This window comes from Chamaea fasciata, unplaced genomic scaffold (genome assembly GCF_029207755.1).
Source record: "Chamaea fasciata isolate MVZ Bird 193981 ecotype frontalis unplaced genomic scaffold, bChaFas1.0.hap1 SCAF_3, whole genome shotgun sequence".
In the NCBI taxonomy this organism is placed as follows: Eukaryota; Metazoa; Chordata; class Aves; order Passeriformes; family Sylviidae; genus Chamaea; species Chamaea fasciata.
Window position 1 is genome coordinate 5,517,319 of NW_027094088.1, and position 22,621 is coordinate 5,539,939.

The following is a 22,621-nucleotide window of genomic DNA, read 5'->3' on the forward strand; positions in this document are numbered from 1 at the left end:
GGCAGAGTTAAGAGAGCAAAGCCATTGACTTCCCCTGCTTATGAGGCTGGCTCTCAGTGCTGGTTTTCTGAGACTACTACTGAAGTTCTCAGCTCTAGTAGGGGGAGACTACATTTCCTTGATTAACATTCAGTTTAATATTGAGTGATCTGTATGGCAGGTAACCCAACCTTAGACCTAAGACCCAGCCTTAGACCTTACTAATAAATTGGTTGTATTCTGGTCAATTAAGTTACATATTTCCGTTATTTGTGTCTGTCTCAGCTCTCTGAGAAATTTTATTCAGACACCTCTTTCTGAAGAGGGCCACAGTACAGTGAACAAAGTCAGGGTTCCTGTTGTTCTTCATCTGCCTCAAAATTCCTAGCAGGCAGTTTGGTTATTTTGCTGTCTTTTCCATACATTAAAGTTAGGAAGGTATTAAAGTTTATGGAATTGATCCCTTTACTGATCTTAAAAACTGTAAAGTGTAAAAGCCTGGAGAGATTTTTTTTTTTCTTAGCTAGTGTACATTACACTACAGTTAAAAATTTAGTTTTGTGTTCTTGTATTTGTAGATTTATCCTTCAGAGTTTGGAAAAGAGAGATTGAAAGAGGAGGAACAAAAAGGACCTGTGGAACTGTTTGATCTTCCAGAGAATACCACAGAGGATGATGGGTATTAATGTTAATTTTGTCTTCAAGTGAGAGCTATAATACGTTTAATTCTTAGTGGAAATCCCAATCAAACTCCTGTTTCCAGGAGTTCGTATGTGGAAATGTCCTGTGGACCTTAATTTTTTAGTTTTTTTCAAAGGTTGTTTTACTACAGGCACTGGTTCATTATCAGTGCATTTAATAAATGCATTATGATGAAACTGGGAAAGATTTGCCTCTTGATGTGAGTTCAGCATTTTATGATGCAACTCATTGGAATAATCAATGGAACAAATATGTTGGTAGCTTAAAAACCAGCATTTCTCCTCTACAAATTGCCATTTGTGCAGTAAACTCCCTTTAGTGGTCACTGTCAACATTCTGATCTGTGAGTCAACAGGGACCTTAGTCCAAGAATTCCCAGACTGAGATTTCTTGAGTGCCACCAGCAACAGCCCTGGCCTGCTAGGCTGAGCTCCTCACTGTCCTGGCTTCTTCAGGCATGTCTTTTTTGCCTTTTTAAAACTTTCTTTCAAGGTTTTGCTTTGATATTTTCCCAGAATTTCCAGATGTTTGGCAGCCTGACTGGGGCCATATTTGTATAATGCATCTTGCTGGACTGGCCTGTATTTAGAAAATCTAGAAACTTCTAAAATGAAGGCAGATCCCTTTGAAGACATTCTCTAGTGCATCAGGAAATGGTAAGGTGGATGTAGAGCACATACTGAGGTCACTGTGTGCATCCAGCTGCATCCTGAAGTGTTGGATTTGCCACTCAGTGGGCTCGAGAGCATCTGGAATCCAACACACAGAAATCCAGGTGTCCCAGAGGTACCTCAATGATACCTGTGCCCTTCAGATTCACTGGACCTCATCCCCGTGACCTTTCAGTGGAGTCATGTACAGATTGTACACTTAATAAAACTGCCTGAAATAGAATTTTTTATTTGAAGAGAACTCACATAGGCTTTTTACTTGAAGAAAACTCAGTACTAGTGGAACTCAGTGTTTTTTAACATCTGATCTTACAAGATTAGGAGAATGGTTGATGAGCACATGTTTTGGATGAATTGAATTAGAAGATTTTGTGAATAAAGGGATGTAAAAGCCAGCTCACCTGCCTGGTCTTATCTCCAATTTTTGCAGGATTTACAGGGAAAAACTGCGGGAATACCAGTTTAAGCGACTGAAATACTTCTATGCAGTGGTGGAATGTGATTCTCCTGCAACAGCCAATAAAATTTATGAGGAATGTGATGGACTGGAATTTGAAAGTAGCTGTTCTTTCATAGACCTGAGGTAACTCCACTGGTGATATTTTTTGCATGTTGGGCCAAGGGGCGTGAATCAAAGGCAGTTTATAATAATTTGGAGTAAACTATATTGACTTTATTCTGTAACCAAAATGAGATACAAAGCTAAACTGGGCATCCAGTGAGTTATTAGGTTTCCCTTTGGTTCTTCTTGCTTCTTTTTGGCCATTTTTATTGTGATATGGGAAGTTCAAGAGGATCTCTGCATGGAGAGTCTATTTTCAGACAAAAAGTTCTGATTACATCTTCAAATTTTTGGTATAATTAAGTAAAGTGATAGGATTCAGAAAATGAAACTTTTTTTCTTTTTCACTCCCCAAGGGTCCAGAACTGTGTCTTTTTTGTGATTCCTTACTACAGGGCAAAATTATTGCTGCTGTTGTCATGAGGCTGCAATAGATCTGTTAGTCCTTGTGAATGAGCTGCTGGATGCTCTGATATTTCAAAAGTCATGTCTGGGGAAGAAAGGATTTTAAATTATGGTTTGGTTTATTGTTAGTGTTTCCTTTTGTTGCAAAAAAACCCCTTTCATTCTAAGCAGAAAAGTTACTAAATCATAAGTTGTAACAAAAGCCCTGTTTGTCTGCCGGGGACACTCTTGAAAGTCAGTGAAAGTTAAGGGGTTTTTTGCTTTGAATCATTTTCTAGAGGAACTCAGTTAATTTACTTTGAACCATTTTGGAAAAGACATCTTTGCTAAAGGAACATGTAACTTTTCATCATTTTAAACAGTGATAATGTTTTATAGCAAATACAGTTGTTTGAAACTCTGCAATGATTCTCCCAATCTTCTGTTTTGTTAAATTTGAATGTTGAATGCTATTTATCAGATTACTTTTGCAAATATGTAAAAAAGTCACACGTAATTTGCATGCAGTATACCAAGGTCTTTGTTTCCTTTTTTTAAAAAACTAAGTTCTTCAATTGTTATGGTCTTTTTAACTTTTTTGGTCTTTTAAACTTTTTTTTTTTCCTTATTAATTGTAATTTTCGAGATGTACCAGGTTTTCCTGAAAGGTTTGGAATTTCTTATTCATCTATTTCCAAATCCTATTTTATTCACTTTTTCCTTTTTAATCTTTAATATTAAACTTTCTGAAAAGATGGTTCTTAAAACAAAGAAAACCACTCTAAAAACCCCACCCTGACCCTGTTGATACCAGACTGAAAATTGAAATATTTCCCGAACAGGGTGTTGTGATACCATGAAAACCTGTGGAACAGATCTGCAGAAGCCAGGCAATGAATCTTACATGTGTGGAGTTCTCGTTCATTTCTTTTGTTCCCTTTTCAGGCTTTACCCCCTTTTTATTTTAGCCAATTCTTTCATGCACCACCCTCATGAAAGCTTAGACTGTTTATACTATGCAATTTCCCAGTGTACTTGAAGAGTAACATGTTTTATTTGCCTTTAAGATTTATTCCAGATAATGTTACATTTGATGATAAGCCAAAAGATGCAGCCTCAGAAGTGAACATAGCTGCTTATAAGCCAAAGTACTTCACATCTGCTGCTATGGGAACATCAAAGGTATCTTTACAGTGTTTTTGCAATGTTTTTCTTATTTGTTTAGTTCTGCTGTCAGCTCATGAATGATATATGTACTGGGGAAAAGATTCCTGATTATCTCCGCCATTTCAAAATAAAGACATCAAACACGTTAAAAGATTTAAGCATGGCAAGGACCCACAAGTTGCATCCCTGGTTTGGATTTTAAAGGAGATTGGGCTTCTCTGTTGCAAATTAAATCCTGAATTTTGACCTCATTGTATCTCTGTGACAAGCTGCACATGAAATTACTTTGTTATTATTTGCAGTTAAATCTTTTAATTTGCCCAAAGTGGATGTTAGTGTATAAATCAGTAAGAGCTTTTCTGGTGGTAATGCCAGGCTTCAACAGTTGCTTGTAGCAATTCATTCCTGCTCTCTCCTGCTGACAGCCAAAGTTTCCATCTGGCCATGAAGTGAAGCAGATTGGAGAAGTGATTAGTTGAGAAAGAAGCACTTTGTGCTGGATGGTTTTTCAGATCTGTTCCACGTTCTGGCTGAGGCTGCAGTTGTGCAAACACTTTCCTTGTCTCCACTGCAATCCCTGTGTGATTCCAGCAGTGCATGGCTGCTGGAAGAGGGAAAGAGAGGGGCTGGTGGCTGCTTCAACACCAGAATCTGCTGCCACAAAGGGAATTTGGCTTACAGAGCTTTTCTGTTGTGGAACCTGCTCTTACTGAACCCATGCATGAAGAGATTTCATCAGTTCTTGTAGCTCAAACTCACTGAAACTGACTGTAGAACAAATTCCAAAATGTTATCATTAAATTCGTGTTACTAAAGGGTTATTAGAGTGAGTTATCATGGAGAGCATTGCTAACAGGTTTAGATTGAATGGGAAACATAAAATAATTTCCCTTAAAAAGATGTTGTTAGTGTTCAGTTTTAGTGCTCCAGCTTCTACAAGTGGCACTTTTATTTTTAAGGTAGATATCACCTGGGATGAGACAGATCATGAACGGGTGACATCACTCAGCAGAACTTTTAACAAAGAGGAGCTTCTTGACATGGATTTTCAAGCTTATTTGGCTTCATCAAGTGAAGAAGAGGAGGAACAGCAGCAAGGTACTGTGGTAATAAATGTTGTACACAAAAGTCGTTAGCTGCAGGGTTTTGAATACAAATTATTTAAGTATTTAAATGTCATATCTATAGAAAAAGCTTTGAATGTCATCTTTTACAAGGACAATATTATATTTGTTGTATAATGATCGTGCCCTTGAGCAGAATCACTAAATGGTTCAGACTGGGGACCTTAAAGACCATCTAGCTCCAACCCCCTGCCATTGGCAGGGACACCTTCCACTGGACTACAGCAGCTGCTTTCTGAATAGGAGCTTACACCTCTGAGTGGAAAATAATTTTCTTGCATTTTATTTCTCCCCCTACTCCATTTTTCCCCTTTTTTCAGGGTATCTCGTCATCTCTTTGTCAAGTTTGGCAATATCTGCTTTTAATCTCTTCATTTCGGAGATAAATTATAGGCCCACAGAACTTGAAGTGTTACCTTTTCAGAGGAAAATCCCAGTTTGAAATGCAAGGTGGATAATGACTAAATGAACAGGAACATCTTTCAAATGCTTTTTGATTCACATACTTCTTAAGAATATAAAGAGAATTTCATCTAACTTTGTAAGGTACAAGAGTCTTCTGCATATGGTGCAGCAATGTTTAAATTCCTGATTTAAATTGCTTGTTTTCATTCTAAAATTCATCCTACTCTTAGGAATATATACAGCCTAGATTACAAGGCAAATAAAACTTCATTAAGCCTTAATTAGGTTATTCAAACAGATGTTAAAATTGATTTATACTGCATTAAAGCAGGTTGCTTCAATCAGAGATGAGCTTGGAGCATGCAAAAAAACATTACAGATTCTTATGCTTATAGAGATGGGAAATCTTGTGGCAGCTTTAGTTTCTCTCAGTGAAGCCTGTAAAGGGCAGCAGGGGATGCAGGATAAAGCATTTCCATCTTCTGTCATGTACAAGGCTACCTTATCTGTGAGGCTAAAGAGAAGCAGCTGTGATAGGCTGGTGATGAAAGCAAATATTCATGTGAACAGCACTTCAGGAGTTTTTTTAAAGAGTAAAATTCCATGGCTGGGGAAAAAAAAAAAAAAAAAGACCTTAAATAATCTTATCATACGAATAAATTTTAAACCTGGAAATGTCTGGATTCAAATGATGTTTTGAAAAGTAAGTTACTAATAGAGGAATTATGTTGTCATGTCTTTAAAGCGTTCCTGACATTTTATCCATCCAGTTATGTGATAGAAAACAGGATTCCATCTGTCAGGGTTCCATCCAGGAGAATTACGTGGTGCTGTGAACAAATGGGAAAAATCAATGTCAGCTGCTTGAATGGAAATGTAGGAATCTGATAAGGAGGAAAAAAAATGTCCTGGACTTCTATTCATACTTTTCAAACTTACTAAAATGTTTTATTTATAAACAGCTTTTTGTTGGTTTGTTCTCATACTTTTTTTCATGGAGTTTCTCAACTTAAAATACGTGCATCATGAATGTTATTATTACTGTTCAGCAACAGTTCTGTAAGATCAAGGATTTCCGTGACCTGGAATGTTGTGGTTCATAGCACAAAATTTCTCCTTTGCATTGCTTCTGAAATTTCTATTCCTTGGGTACATTTATCCCAGTTAGGAAGTGTTTGTGGCATTCATCAAATCTAGCCCATAATTGTTATTTTGGCAACGAGGACCAGTGACTTAGTGTATGGCATTTTAAATATGCTTCAAATTAAGCATTATGGCGTTTATGTCTAAGCTTTTAATCTGTTTTCTTTTTAATCTTTTTAAGAGCAACATCTTTTCTGCTGTTCTGTTTTGCACAGCCCACAAATACTGAAAGAGTCTATATGATAAAGTACTTTTATGGGACTTTTTTAAATTAAGTGGTCTTGATGGAATCAAGATGGAATATCCTGAGCTGGAAGGGACCCATGAGAATCCTTGGGTGCAAGTTGTGACTCCACAAAGGAGTTTAACTTAAAAGTTACACCTAAGAGTTGTCCAGACACTGAACACCCCCAGGCTTGGAGGGAGCTCCATGTAGATCCCTGCTCTCCTCAGTAGGAATCTGAGCAGGAAGCCCAGGCTCCTGTGCTATTTCACTTCCAACATAAGACTCCACAAAGCCTTTTTGTCTTTTGTTGCCTTTCTTGTCTTTTGTGCTGCTGCCCCCATGCCAGAGGTGCACAAGTGCAGAGAAGGGAAATGTACTGGTTGGGAGGGAGGAGTTTTTGTTTAAATAATGCTGCCAAACCTTATATTCAATAATTAAGGGTAAACAGAATCAGACCAGTTGTTAAATCTTTTTACAAATCTATTTGGTGCAATAACCAATGACTACATATATAAATTTAAATGCATATATAGCATTTCATTAGATAATGGTACAGCCTTTTTCTCTCAAAAAGGAACAGCATCCACATGTGTTTATATTTGCTAAAGCTATTTCAGAGGGCTAAGAAATGGAGGGTAACAGAAGTAGAACATGCAGTTATTTATTATTGCCTCTGTAAAGAAACAGCAAGAGGGTTTAGCAGTTTATGAGTTGGCCAAGCCTGGATGGAATTTCATGGGAATTTCGGAATACAAATACTACACAACCTGATTATTTTCTTTCTGTGAAGCATCAGAAATGTGATACAACTGATGCAGATGCTGGATACTTTTCCAAAGCATGTTTGCAGAACTGTTGGGTTTGTTTTGTAATTAAAGGTGCCTGGAAGGCTGCACCTACAAAACTCACCTGGTTTGCAAGGGGAGGTTTAAAAACTACACCCAGTGCACACCCCTCAATGGTTGGGACTACACAGACCTGAAGGAAAATGCAAAAAAATTTTAAAAATGCCATAATTCAATGTTTACCATACATTTACTGTTATCTGTCTGTTTGCAGTCTCTTCTTCCAGTATCTTTTCTCCCTGAAAAATCTTGCAAAAAGGCATCAACTCTGATAGGCTTTGAATAAACTTCCTTTTGTATTCTGAATTTTTCCAGTTTTTTATTACCATTGGGATGAACTAATGGGATTTGCCCAACTCCCTGTTCAGGAAGTGCTTAGAATGTGGGGAAAATGGGGTTAAACCCCAGTGTTTTCTTTGACTTTTTTTTCTGGCTTGAGACTGACATCAACACATTTAATTTTTCATAACATGCTGTAGTGCAGTGCAAAAGCCTTAACCTCAGACTGGATTCTTGAACACTGGAGTGTAAAGCTTTTTAGTTTTAATTCTGTGGGTCTACATGCATTGTACTTATTTTGGGTTTCATTTTTCATCTATCTGAATTTGAATAACTACCCTGGATAGAATTGAGACATTTAGGGCAATTCTTATGGTATGGCCATCAACATCCAAGCCAGTAGCTGAGTTTTCTGCTTTGCCATTACATCACAGAAAGAAAATTCCCCCCTCATCTTTAAAAAAATTTATCTTTGCATCAGACCTCTTGTCAGATGTTATATCTGCTACAAGTTTTCCACTGTCTTTCCACTCATCTTTAAAAAAATTTATCTTTGCATCAGACCTCTTGTCAGATGTTATATCTGCTACAAGTTTTCCACTGTCTTTAGTTTCTAAGGCAGGTTTTTTAAAAAAAGGAATCACTAACTCAGCTATTGCAAAATAATCTTGTTAAACTAAGAACAGGATCTCTTCACAACGCTGTGATTACAAGAACGTGGTCTCAGCTAACTCAGCTGCCAGTCACCTATTTAATATATTGAGCCTCTGCATTTGGTTATATTTTGTATTAATGTCATCTTTTAAAAACAAATTGTTGTAGTGGCATGTTTCTGAGCAGCCTCACAATTTGAACATTCTTCTTTTAAAATCTTTTAACACTTCTGTTGCTACTTTCTTTGGAAAACAATAAGAGTATACTTGTATTTTACACTCTAAATTTCATCAGGTGTTTTTGCCTTTTCCTCCTTCCCAGGTTGATTGTATTTCTCTTGCAGTGCAGCTGTTAATGCCCCAGAACTTTTTGGTTTGTGTGTTTTGTCCAAAAAGCCTTTGAACAAGCTGTTGGCAGAAAGTATTGCTGCCTTAATATCCATCAGAAAGTGGTTCCTGATGTTGTGCAATACAGCATGATACTTGAAAGTCACTGACAAGGTTATTTGAACTCTGAACAAACTTTGAGAACATACTCAGCTCACTTTCCTTCCTTGCAGCTGTTGTCAAATGGGCTTTATTTGCTTACAGAATTAGAAGCTCCTACAGTGCTTTTGAAGGTGATGTTGAACATTTGTTTCGAAACCGTTAAGTTTTGACAGAAGAAATACAAGTTCTATCTAAATATGTATTGCCACTTCAATTTCTCCCAGCAAAACAAGTAATAAATACAAACTGCTATCCTCTTGCCTCTCCAGCTTCTAGGGATCCTCTTTTAGCTTAAGGATTTTTCAGTTCCCATCCAGTACAGCTTCTTCTTTCTCAGGACACTAGGAAGAAGGAACAACCAAATGTCTTCTTTTTCTACTTGTCTTGAAAACAGAGTTGCTTTTTGCTTTCTGGATGAGCAGATGCTTCCCTCTTAGATCTCAACTTCTAATGAGGAAAGTGGAAAAGCAGCTGCAGCTGACTTGTCCCCATGTGCCGTGCAGGGAATGAGCCCAGCCTGGCTGAACAGAGAGCTTTGGCTGCAACTTAGGAAAGAAAGGAGAGTTTATGGACTTTGGAAGAAGGGGCAGGGAGAAAATTAGAAAGGTCACAGCCAAGCTGGCCACACAACCTGGTTACTGCCATGAAAGACAAAAATTGTCTCTATAAATTATTTGCAATAAGAGGAGAGCTAAGGAGGATCTCCATCCTTTACTGGATGTAGAGGGGAGCACTGTGACAGAGACTGAGGGAAAGACTGCAGTACTTAATGCCTCCTCTGCCTCAGTCTTTAATAGTAATGTCAGTTCTCTGGGTACCTGAGCTGGGAGACAGGAACAGGGAGCAGAAATGAGCCCCCTTCATCCAAAGAGAAATGGTCAGTGATCTGCTACCCCACCCCCACTTAGAGACACACAAGTCTGTGGGGCCAGATGGGATCCACCCAAGGGTCCTGAGAGAGCTGGCAGATATCAAACACTCACTTAGCCACTTCCCAGCATTTTTCAGCAGTCCTGGATAATCAGGGAATTCCCAGTTGACTGGAAATTAGCAGATGTAATGCCCATCTACACAAAGGGCTGGAAGGGCTGGTTTTGGAGATTAGAGTTCTACTCTGCTGGAAGGGACTCTAATAATTCTAAAATACAGTGAAGGATGCTGTGTCCAGTCAGTGATTTCCGTTACTGGACAAATCATCTTTTGTCTTTTCAGGCACTACTTTTATTTCATCTAAACAGGGGAATTCTTAAACTGGCTACTCTGTGGGGTAATAATAGATGAAAATATTTTATATTATCTTCTGGAAATAATGTGTGTGTCTTAGGTTTATTTCCTTAAGACTAACTTGAGTTGCTCACTTTCTTGAGGCTCTCTGTGACAACTTTGCTCTCTCCTCCTAGATGGTGATGAAGCTCATGAAATGGAAGATGACAAACCGAGGAAAAGCCAAAAAGATGATGAAGAGCAAATTGCCAAGTACAGAGAGCTTCTGCAAAGTATCCAAGAAAAAGAGAAAAAACAGGAAGAAAAGGATATAGGAATGGAGATTAAATGGGTTCCAGGTAGGGTGCATTTATTTTTTTCTTTTCCTGCCTTGGCAGATATGCAGTATTGGTCTGCTGACAGGGATATAGTGTAAGGTGCTGAATTTATAGTAGGAGAAACAAACCCTTTTTTTTTTCAACCCATAAATTGAAATCCAGATTGTTTACAGTGAGAGAAGTAGAAGAAATAACATGCCTGAACTCAGTTCCTCAGCTGTAAGTTCCTCTTTATAGATTATTTTTTGCCAGGATTTTTTGTACTTGCATTTTCAATTATCACTTTATAGACCTTTTTTAAGTAGAATTCATGTGTTTGCTATAGAGTCATAAAACATACTTACACTTTTAAAAATGAAAACCAGTATGATTTGGAAACTTAGTGTATAATTAGAGGAGAGTGGTTTGGAAACGTTGCTTGCATAATGCCAAAGATTTGGGGGAGCAAAGAGGGAGAAGTCTGATTTTTCCAGTGCAACTGCTCTGGGAGAAAGCAAGGTACCGGGAATGGTTGGGGGAGCAGTGACATCCAGATTGACATCTGGAAATCAGTGAAAGGTAACTTCACCATGTAGCATTCCAGCAGAACTCATCCAAAGAGCCAAACACCTGTGTCCAGTTCTCTTTTTCCTTTGTGACAAAAAGCCACTCAGACTGAATGCTTCCCCTGAGGTGTAATGGGCCAGTTTAACAGCTCGCTACATCCATGAAGGGAAAGGTTTGCACTGATCATCACCTTGATCCTGGCCCAGAGCTCATTCTGACTACCTGTACCAGCCCTGGCACTCTTTGCAAGCCTAATTTTGTTTGCTAAAATAACAGAACTACTCTGGAAAAGAAAATACCTGGATCTTTTCCACTGAGTTAGCCTGTCAGATAGGCAAATGTTCAGAGGGTTAAATGTGCAACTGAAAGAGTAGGGAAGTATGAGATTTCCCCTCCGGGAGCAGCAAGGTGCAGCAGGTGTGGGACTGCAGCCTGTGTCAGAACCCAGCCCTGCTCTGTTACTGCATATTGCAAGACCAGACACACACCAGAATCCAGGCCCTTCACTGCTGATGGGTTAATCCTAGCTAGGAATGCGTATCTAATGATGTGATTTATACAAATGTTATTCTGAGTTCACTCAGGTAACTTCTGCTGAACAGAAGTTCTGCTTGGTTTGAAATATTCTGGTCTCTAGCGGTTCACTGAAACGGACTAAACTGAGGAGAACAATTTAATTCCTTTTTCTTCATCAGAACTGTATTCAAAAGGATACACAGGCATTAAAAGTAGTTGCGCGCTTTCAACCACGCTCTTATAATTCCAATAACTTCTGACATGGATTCTGTCAAAACCTTTTCGCAAAAGCAAGTATCATGCAGCCAAGTGCTCAGTGCCACACGTTGTTCCCCGTCTGTCCACAGAGTGTCAGTGCTTGCATTCACAATGTCACTGCCTCAGTAGTTAATCCATTGTATCGCTGAGAATTCAAGGCCGAGGAGTTTTCATACATAAGCAGCTTTATTAGACTTCCACAGAGATTTGTTGTTGCCACCTTTCAGAGTGAAGGTGGAAACCAATCAATTGCTGCTAGGAGTGTGTTTTGTATTTATGTGTGTTTGTACTTAGGTGGTGTTAAAGCAACCATTTTTTGTGTTGGTTTTGAAAAACACGTTTGGAGGCTGGTTTTGTTTATTATGGATTATGTTTTTTGAAGAATTTTGCAAATTGTGTGAAAGAAGTCCTGTAAATTTAAAAAAAAGTTTGAGCAACTAAATGTGGTAGCACAGTCAGGAATCTAGAGCAAAGCATTCATTTTAGGAGATGGAAAATTGTTTTCAGGGAGATCAAAGGAAAGTCTTAAGCCTTGCTTGCCCTGAAAGAGCAAAAAGTTTTCTAACAGGCTGTCCTTAAGACTACCTTGCATGTTATGAGTAAATTGCATTAACATTTAGTAGCAATGGAGTAACTGTAGTAGAGATGGAATCCAGTTCCCTGATGCATGGGTTCTCTGTTTCTTTGCAATGGAACTTGACATCAGAAAATTGGATTTGTTCCATACTTACTCCTAGTCCAACCCCTTCCCTACTGCACCTTCTTGCAGGACTCCTAGGACTCCTTATCTCTTTTAAAGGAGGGCTGGTAGAAAAACCCAAACAATCAAAGAAAACCCCCCTATCTTGATAAATTTGACTGATTTTGTCTAAATTTAGCTGGATGACCATGCACAGGGTCAGGTTTGTTCATATCATTTTAGGTTCAATGTGCATGTGTGCACAATGAATTTTACATGCATAGTTTACAGTATTTGATGTTAAATTTGCAACTATGATTTTACAGCATATGTTAACATCTCCTCATTTCTTACCCTGAAAAAGTGAGAGATTTATTGAGGAGCATAGGTTCTGGAAATCATAGAAGTGTTCACTTGGCTCTGTTAGAGACTGTCCACCTCCACAAGGTCAGGAGTGCCACTCGTGGCTTTGACCCCTGCAATAAGGTTTTGTCCAAATCACAAGTCACAAAAGTGAAAATGGGTGTCTTAAGTTGGCTTTTGAGTCAAAAATTCAACCATTACTGATTTCAGGCAGCATTTGGAGAAGAGGTCCTGCACACCTGAAGGTGATACTCTTTTATATATATATATTTTTATATGGTGGAGCATAGGCAGCACATGCTGAACAGTAGTTTATAGCTCTGGCAGTTTATACACACTTGAGGCTTTGCTTCCTTGTGGGAGGGAGGAACATTAGTTGTTATGTTATTTTTCCTTGAACAAATGGGCTCTTTTAAATTTCAAAACCATTTATGTTCAGTTGGAGCATTCTGGGCATTCAAAATAGTTTTTGTTGTAATCTCTGAAGACTCCTTAATTTTTTTCAGAACTAGTTTATGTCTGTTGAAATATTTTTATTATCAAGTTCTGCCTTAATGTGCTTGACTTATTGCAAAATCTTTTTCCTGCCCCAAACGTTTAATACATGGAAGAATTACAACAACTCTAGGAAGATTTTCAATTGAAAGGCAGATACTTGAATTAATTCAAAATTTTGAGTTTTGGCAGGGTTATTTACACATGGTTGTAGAAAGCATACTTTGTCAATGATTCAGTTATTCTTGAATCATAATAGTTTTAAATAAACCACAGTGCCAGCAAAAATAAATTAGATGTAGTTCCAACTCCCTTTGGTCCGTTTCTTCTAGGCACAAAATCAGTGTTATATTTAAGCATCCATCTGTTTTCTTAATCACATCTGATTGAAGCAACAATTACTATGAATCCTTATCCAGCTCCCAAAGGTCCCTTTAGAAAGTGAAAAGAGAGAAGACCACAACTGCATTTCTTGATGATACTCAGCCAGGTTTTTGGGGGGGTTTTTTGAACTTACAAACTTTTCCTTTGGGAAGAACAAGATGTAAATATTTAGCTAGGCTTAGAGGAAAATTTCAAATTTGTTTTGCTCAGCAGTTGAATAGAAGGCTGTGGTGTTTGTAAAGTGCACAGTGAAGCCCAGCTGTACAGTTAGAGAGGATGTAGGGCACAGAAATGCTGGTGTGAAGTATTTATCTCCATCTGGGTCATTGCTGAGTGTGTCCCTGCCTGGGGTGGCCTCAGCTCTGCTGAGCTATGTGGGGGCTCACACCTGACAGCTGCAACCTCTGGTGGCTTCTCACAGCCACTTCTACTGCTCAGGAAAGCTTGGTTGACTTTAACATATTTTATCTTTGGGGGTGACAAATTCTAATGTGATCAGAGTGTTTCTATTTGCTGTTCCTTTCAGCTACCTGCAAGCAGGTGTTTCATTTTTCTGATGAGGCATTACAGGCAAGATGAACTGGGTTGTTTAGGTTTCCTGAGAACAGAAATGTATCTTCCTAGCCTCTAATAACAGTGACAAGCTGTTAAACTTCCTTAAGTTTTCAAAACTGAGTGTTTGGAGAAGTAAAAATTCTGGCCTGCACCCATCCCTTGCTGTCCCACCAGCGTGTTTAGGTTTGCTGTAGTATTTACACCACTTTTAATCCTTTAGTATCATGATTTCATTGCATGCTAATATAAATTACCTTCTTCCTCTCTTTTCTTGCCCACATTTGTGAAGATTAAATAAAACTATTGTGATTCATTAATTAAAAAAAAAAAATTATATCAATAAGGGTATATAAGTTAGACCTTTCTATGACCAGCTAATATTTTACCTAAAGCAGACAATTCCTTTCCTCTTCTGCAATCAAAATCCTTTTGACCACTTAAATACACTCTTATTCTCGGGAAGTGGTCTGGACAGTAGTTTCTAAGCCATTCTAATCTGTGGAGAAACTGTAATGCCTTTCATGAGTCTGCCAAATACCACAAGAAAGGGTTGGATTTTCCTCCAAGTTCTTCAGTGCCAGATGGATCAAATGATTCCATTTTCCAGGCAAATAAATCAGGAGTAATGTAACTTCCTTTCAGATTTTGGGTCTCTCTTTTGCTGGAGATGTGACATACATTCTTTTAAATTCCGTATTTACTATCTTCAAAGAGAATCTGCAAGGTTGTTACCTGACTAGTAATTTTTGCAATAAAAGTACTACAAAGTATCCAAAGTTATAGTGGTTCAATTTCAAGGAAGCTGATGACTCTGCTTTCATGGACTTTGAAGATAACTAAATATTTGTTCTTGTTGTATGAGAGTTTCCTAATGGCATGTTTTTAGTGAATCTATGCAAAACCCTTCCTTTATCGTGGCTCTGATTTGTTTGCGGGGTAAGGACCCAGTTTTTGTGGCTGTAAGAGTTTGCCACTTACTGTTCATTCTGGCACCTTTCCAGAGTGGTAGAAGGATCCTTTATCTTGTTTTTGCTCCACTCTTTCCCTCCTACGATCCTATGGTTTAATATGATTTTAGATCTTGTCCACACTTGGTCTTTCAGAACAAGTTGTAACCAGCTCCCCAGCCTTGGAAATTATTTTTGGAGTGTCAACGAGCAGAAAAGCAGGGATTAGAGTTTGAAGTTTTTCAGAAGAGTGTTCTGCCTGCTCTTCTGGGGACAGCTAGAACTGTCCATGAGAGCTGCCCCGTTCCTTCCATCATGATTTTCAGTTCCTCCATGCTGAGGGGAGCTGGAAGGAATGATGAGGAATGGGGACTTGGCCACTGAGAAATCTGGGAGAAAAAATGGGATCTAGTCTGAGACATCTGGAGAGGTCTGACTATGATTTCTAAGCCACAAAACTGGAATGAGGGGTGGGAGGGAGAGTAGGATGTGCTCAGGTCAGGACTGAACTGGCATGGCAGAAGAGAAAGCTGAAGGGAGACCACTAGAAGTAGGACGGGGGAAGAGACAACAAATATCAGGCTTGGAGGGCAAAGCAGAAAGAGGATTCCTACAAATTCCCAGGATAATTCAGTGAGTTTGTGTCTTACATCATTGAATACTCCAATGATGCATATTTATAGAAAACTTCACTCTGTTTTATTTACAAAAAGCTTAAAGGTTAGGAGACACTTGTCTATGCAGGTGCTAGTGCTGGGCATAGAAACAGTGGATGTCTGTGCTAAATTATGGAATTCAATGTAAACCTAATTCACACATTTAAACTTAACTGTCTGGTCCTGTTAGGCCAGAATTACAGAGATCCTGCAGTATTGTCAGAGTATTGTCACAGAGGCAAAGCTTCAGCAATTCAGAATCTAAACTAATTCAGAATCTTAACTAATGATAGTGTGGTACATTAAACATAAGGGCGCTGTGTATGTCTGTTGGTTTTATTGTGTTGATGCCTTAAGTTTGAGCTTTCATGTTTTTCAGCCTCTGTGCTCTCTAGGGGTACAGTTCTGAGCCTCATATTGTTAGTCAGCTCTTCACAGAGTAGGGAGACAAAACAAATCCTTTTCCTGCTGAAGACCAAGGACAACTGTTACAAGTTTTCAGGCCCAAAAGCATAAGCAGTGGTGACTGAAGAGAGAGAAAAAGAAGGATGGGACTTGATAATCTGAAGCTGTAATTGGACAATTAAACCCAATATGCAAATGGACCAAAACTTCAAAAAGAGTGAGACCTAGTGACTGGTCACCCATTTTGTGACCATTTTGGGTCCACCTTGGGTGTAGTCCTGGTCAGGCCCTGTCCCGCCCAAAGTGTACCCTAAAGGCCTTTCAATAAATCCCTACTTTATTCTCCAGCTCTGTCCAGTCTCAGTTCCAGGTCAGCCTTCTTAAGGCATCAGTGTTACTCATTCTGGCATCTGTAGACTGCACAGTTGAATGTCTGGAGAAGAAACCTTTCTGAGGAACAGCAGGAGTGTTGGGAATCAGATACCACATTAGCAAACTCTTCTTCTGACTCTTGTGCAGTTTTTACTGAAGGAATGTTTTATTTGGAAAAACACATCCTGTAAAGCGATCTTTATAAAGATGGGGTTTTAAGCAATATTTATGCTGTTTCCACAGACTTGTTAAAGAAAAGCTAGATTTTTTTTTTTACACTGGAGAAAGCAGTTGATTAAAAAAATTCAGATTCATCACATTTTTTTAAATTTACTATGGCTTGTTTTCTAGGTCTCAAAGAAAGTGCTGAAGAAATGGTCAAAAACAGGTTGGAAGGAAAGGATAACCTGACTCCTTGGCAAAAATATCTAGAGAAGAAGAAAGAAAAAAGACTTCTTAAGAAAAAGAAAAAGGTAATGTTTATATTGGCTATTTGAGGAGGAGTTGTTGTTTCTTTGTTTTCTTAATTTGTTGTTAATGTTTTTTTTCAGATAAACAAAATAAATTCTCCAGCTGCCAGTGCTGTTTTAAGGTTAGAATGTGCAGTGGTCACTCACGTGGAAGTACCGAGAGTATTTTATCAATCCTACAGAGCAAAAGGATACTCAGCATACTGCTGACCAACAAAACATCTTTTATCTACTTGTGCTGCTGTAAAGATAAATTAGTCATAATAATAATAATTGGCTTTAATTTGCATTTTTAATGCATTAGAAGCAGTCTTTTTGCTGCTGTGTGCATATCAATTCAAAATTGTTATGACAGTGATAATTGCAGGTTTGGAAACTTGGGGGCTAAAATTATACAGACTTGTTTCCCAAAGCTGTAATAGCAAAGAATTAATAGCTGCAAAGAACTATTCAACTTTCAAATTGCAAGAGGAGGAAAAAAAAAAGGCATGTGGCATGGAGTATCTAGGTTCTCTAAAGTCGTAAATTACTCCCAGTATAACTCACATTGCTGAATTACACTTCTAAGAGTAAGCTCTACACCTTGAGTAGAGTGCATGTCAGGTAGTTGTAACAGGCACTTGGTGAGTAACTTCTTTAAGCTGGTAAGTGCTCAAAATGGAGTGAACAGCACTGTTCTGCAGCAGAGCAACTTTGTCATCACATTCTTGTCCAGTTTGATAAATTAAGGAGCAAGGTGTATGACACACCACTACCAGTAAGAAAATCTGTTCTTTTAAATCTAAGCTCCAGCTTTTTGAAATTTCCTGCACAGAATGAAATTCCTCACTCAAGTTTGTCCCCAAGCATAGCTTTTGAGGAACACAAAGCAAGGACATAACAGTGCTGATCCTGTAATTTGGTGGAATGGTTATCTAATGCATCACAGTTTGGGGATCTGCCTAATCCAAATGTATTGAAAGAAGGTTGAAATTGTTGATTTGTCTTTCCTATCAATTATTAGTGTGCTCTGGTTTTTTTGATGTTCCATGTACAGCCTTTCAGTTTTCATCTCCATAGCTACTAACAGAACATCTCATTCCAGTGCAACTTAAATAGTAGTTCCATGTTGATGGAAATCATGTTTGTGCTTTATTACAGGCTGCTGCTGAGAGAGAAGAGAGTGAAGATGAACTTCCACCTGATGTTGATCTCAATGACCCTTATTTTGCTGAAGAATTTGAGAAAACAGGTCAGTCAAGACAGGCAACTTCTAGAGTAAATCTGCCCTTTTGTTAAATACTGAGTTTTCAAAACAAAGTCAGGCTGGTCTAAACACAAAGACAGAATGTTCAGAATTAAATGAAGTAGGTGGCATTTGCCTAAAATTGCTGTTCCTGTAAAATTACGGATATTATAATAGGTGGAATGGTAGGGAATATTCTCTTGGCTTTCACCAGAGACCATTAGTTGTCCAGTTTCTGGGGTTGGCTGTTTAAAACAAGCTGCTCCCTTAAGTATTCCACAGAAAAGAACTCCATTGCTTTTGAAGTCTTTTTACATGGGAACAGCCATATATATATGGGTCCCCTTGAAGCTTGGGTCAATTACAAAAACATCAAATGTTTTTGCATCATAAACCAAGTTGTCTTGGAGAAGAAATCACTTTTCTCTTAGTCTGATACATGTTTTTACTGGAGTATTCTTGGCTGCTTAGAAACCCCAATAGTGAAATGTAGTATTTTAGAAAATAACTTGCCCAGTTTAGATTTCTAGGTTACCTTTTTTACAAGCTTTTTTATTCTGATGCTTAAATTAGCTTTTGCTGTGGTAACAGCAGATTTATTTTGAGTGATTTTTGCTGAGTAAAATCAAAAAAGGTAAGTTTCTGATGTTCCATACTTCTGGGAGCCAGATCCTAAGGGTAGCTCATATTCTTGTATATTAAAAGCAGAAAAATTACATAAAAACAAAAGAAGAAAACAAACATAAAGAAGACAGCAACAGATTTACTAATACTGCCAGTCTGTTGTTTGGTTGGGGTTTTTTTTTGAGCACAGAAGTGCAGATCCAAGCTCCATTTAAAAAGGGTAGGTCACTTTTAATTATATAATTACCAGCACAGGCTTCTGTCCTGAATGTTAAAATGTATCCTAGGATAAAATAAATAACTGAACCCCAAAATCTGCATGATTTTGTGCTTAATAATCTGAAATACACAACAGTAGAGTGAGTCCTGTCCATGTTTCAGAAAAAAACAGCCCAGTCCAAAGTGTCATGCAGTGCTGTTTTCTGCCATGCTTTCTGCATGGCTCATGTGTAGGTTGAAGTGACTCATTGTAAAGATAACCATTCCCTCCACCAAATTATTTAATTTTTCTTTAATACCAAGATATACCCAGGTTCTCTCATATGATGTGTGCTGTTCTCTGTGAAATCTCTGAAAAAATTGTTTCTCCTGCATCATGTGAGAAGTTGTGTCCTAAAGGGGCTCGGCAGAGAAGGAGCTTGTCTGCACATTTTTAAACCTTGTCCATAACATGGAGAATAGGCTTTAGTGTTTGTGGAGTCTTTTGAGGATGGTTAAATACACATAAAGGTTAAGAAAGTGAAGCTTTTTGTCTTCAAGATTGCTGATAATTACTGAGATAGAGGAGAAAACCAGAATGTGGTTAGCCCTGGAGAAGTTCTAAAGGGACAGTTCAGTGGCTGCCTGTGAGCCAGTTTACATTTTAATGGTAATTACACAGCACAACTTTGGCTCTCACCAAGTTTACCCAGAACAGCCTCTGTCTCATACTTGGGGTTGCTTTTATGCACAGCTTATCCAGTGAGGGAAAATGGATTACAATCATCTTTGAACTTGGCTGTAATTCTGCCAACTGTGTATTTAGGGTACAGGCAACTTAAATGACCATCATTTTTCACCAGCCTCCCACAATTCCCCTGGAAGATTGAAATTTCACCCTTAAATTGACTGTCAGATTATTTTAGATTATGCTAAAGAAGCATGTGACAGGGTTTATTTGCAGACTCATGTGGACCAGTGCAGCAACTGAGGATGCAGCAGTGCTGGATTCATTTGTTGCCTTTAACATGCATGGGTCTTGTGTAGCTTGGTTTCTGTCAAGCTGAGGCAGTGGAAGGGAAGGAAGAGTGGAAGGAGCTGCTAGACCAAGGGCCTAAAAACTCTGAGTGCTGTGAAAGGAAAAGTGGAATTTATGGAAAGTCTGCTAAAGCATAAGTTCCTCAGGTATGTCTTTGTTCCTGATAAGCAGGGAGTGATTCTTACACTGGGGAGAGGCGAGGTAGAACAAACTCTTTGTGCCTGCTGTGCCCAAAAGCTGTCTGTGTGGGGTTCATGGTGGTACTTGCTTTGCACACTTTTCATGTGACTGTTTAATAGTACCACAGGCTGAAATGTCAGATACTGCAGATACATGACCCTTGATGATGCATGCCAGGAGCTTGACTCTAGTTTGATATTGTCAAGAAAAAAAAAAAAAAAGTCACTTTCATTTTACACTGATGCCCATATTCTTTTAAAAAGCCTTGGGAGACTTGGGTTTGGCTTGGCCAGTTTCACTGTTACTGCATCAGCTTCTGTGGAGTCTTAGAAAATGGAGAGAGAATGACTCTTGTAGCCTAAACTGTTGAAAAATTAATAGCTGAATAGTGTAATTGCTTATCAACATGAGAGCAAGGTCCTGCTTTTGGAGATCACTGAACAGTTTCAGAGCACATTAAACATAGTTTCTGTTGAACCTTTGAGGAATCCTTCACAAAATATTGTAACTCCTAGTAGTTCCAAACCATTAGATGCCTTCTCATGGTCTAATTTATGATTTGTATGGGAATTGATGGCTTTTTAAAGCCAGAAGGGAGCAGAACGAGTGCAAGGACCTAAGAGCTTAACAACAAAATCGGAGTATAGTTGTAGAACCTGTATTTGAAAGATAAAGTAGATGAAAAGATTAATTGATTGTGTGTCTTTGAAAGGCTTTTGAGACTGACTCAAGTTTCTGAATAAGGCAGAGGTCTTGTGAGAGGAGTTTTTGATTTGGAGTTTCTGTGCCTGAAGTCTCAGAGTTACGATAAGCTTTTGCTGTCAGCTGGAAAGTTGCTGATGCACAGTTAATGTGGCAAACAAAATTCTTAAGCTGAGAAAGAGTCGAATGGCAGCTTGAGTGGGGATTACAGCAGAAGCTGGACACTTTTTATACTGGCTGGAGGCAGCTACCAATTAGTTCTGCTTCACACTGAAGCATCTTCTGCTGTAGGTGGGACAAATCTGATTAAAAGGTGGCAGTGGGGATGAAGCGCTAGGGAAAATCTGAGGGTTTGCCTAAGTGTGCCACAAGTGTGTGTGGTGGGGCTAGCAGAATGTATGTGGGAAGAGGGACTGTGGTAGGAGTGTGTTAAAAATACAGAAAATTAGGCATTTGTGAATTTTCAAGCAGAACCATTTTCAGTATGACACAAATCTTTGGGTCCCAAGGGTGATTTTAGATCCCAAGCTGGTTTTATTAGCTGCATAGTGTCAAGGCAAGAAAGAAAGGGCTTACTAATTTATTTCTTTTCATGGAGAAGAGCTGAGTTTGTTACCAACTCTTTGTTCAGCCCCATCTGCAGCCACAGGAATCTCTGAAGGCATAAGGATCACTTCTGTGATTCCCCATAGAGTGAAAGAGGAGGGAAGATGACTTGAATGACTTTCCTTTTGGAAATGTGTGGAAAAAAAAAAGAACTTTACTGATCTAACTTCTCATATAATTGTCTCCAGTTGTGTCTCTGTGCTCCTTTTCTGTAGTTTAGCCACTTCTGAAAGATAAAGATGCTATACTTGTTGAAGTCCTACAGGAGACATTTATTTCTCCCTTCTACACATTAACTTAAATTGTGTAGTTTCGGTAACAATATCATATCTGAATCTGATTTTCCTGCACATTTTCTGGAACTACTAAATCAATAGCTTAGTTTTTGACTTGATGTCATTGTGCATCAGGATAGTTTATTTTTTCATGGTGGTGGTTTTGTTTCTTCTGGAAATCCATTTCCAGTTTGGAATCCATGTAGAAATAGTCAAGGGAATAGTCCAGGCAGAAAAAAGCCTTCCTCAAGAAATACATCCTCTTCCAGAGTATCCTTAGTGATAGAACTTGACATGTGTCTGGCATGTCTGCATTTCTAGTCTGAGTACAAACCTGTCTTAACAAAATGAAGCCAAATATCTTCCTTCAGAGTCCCCCCAGTGGACTGCAATAAACTGCCTGGGAATGTCATTCCGAGCTCAAAGGTCAGAGTGTGTGGTTCAGGTCAGGAAACCTTCTGCTTTTCCTGCCTTTTCTTGATCAAGATCTCCAGGCATTCTAAAGAGAATCACTTGATTTAGTAGAATTTATAAACAGGTCTTTTTTCATTAGGAGTTTGGTTTGACTGATGTCTTATGCTGTTACTGTTCATTATGTCTGTCTAATCAGCACTGTGTATCTGAATGCTGAGGGAGTAGGAGAGCTTCCTCAGGACAATATTCAGCCTGAACAGAGTCAATCATCTTAATTTCCACCAGAAAACACCCTGGGAGTGCTGTGATGTCACGGGTTTGCCTGCACTATTGTGATACTTCTCTCTGCTGCTCTATGAAAAATACAGTAAAACCATGGTTGTGACTTATTTATGCCATTTGAATGTTGCTGCCTCCTTAAACTGAACAACTGTTCAGTGGATTTTTATTGCTTTAAGTCTTGGTTTTTCTTAACTTCACAGTCTTTTTCCTGTGCATTTAAATACTGACTGCAAGAAAATGAGATGTACTTAGAAATTTTA

General features: G+C 38.5%; 1 protein-coding gene across 1 annotated transcript in view; it reads left to right on the forward strand.

Annotated features, from left to right (window-relative positions):
* ESF1 (ESF1 nucleolar pre-rRNA processing protein homolog) overlaps positions 1 to 22,621 on the forward strand; it is a 29,076-nt gene that overhangs the window by 4,455 nt on the left and 2,000 nt on the right. The window contains exons 5-11 of the mRNA XM_066177802.1: positions 558 to 658; positions 1,783 to 1,935; positions 3,366 to 3,480; positions 4,425 to 4,563; positions 10,030 to 10,191; positions 16,698 to 16,819; positions 17,957 to 18,047. Coding sequence (XP_066033899.1) covers positions 558 to 658; positions 1,783 to 1,935; positions 3,366 to 3,480; positions 4,425 to 4,563; positions 10,030 to 10,191; positions 16,698 to 16,819; positions 17,957 to 18,047 — 883 coding nt within the window. The remainder of the gene's footprint in view (positions 1 to 557; positions 659 to 1,782; positions 1,936 to 3,365; positions 3,481 to 4,424; positions 4,564 to 10,029; positions 10,192 to 16,697; positions 16,820 to 17,956; positions 18,048 to 22,621) is intronic.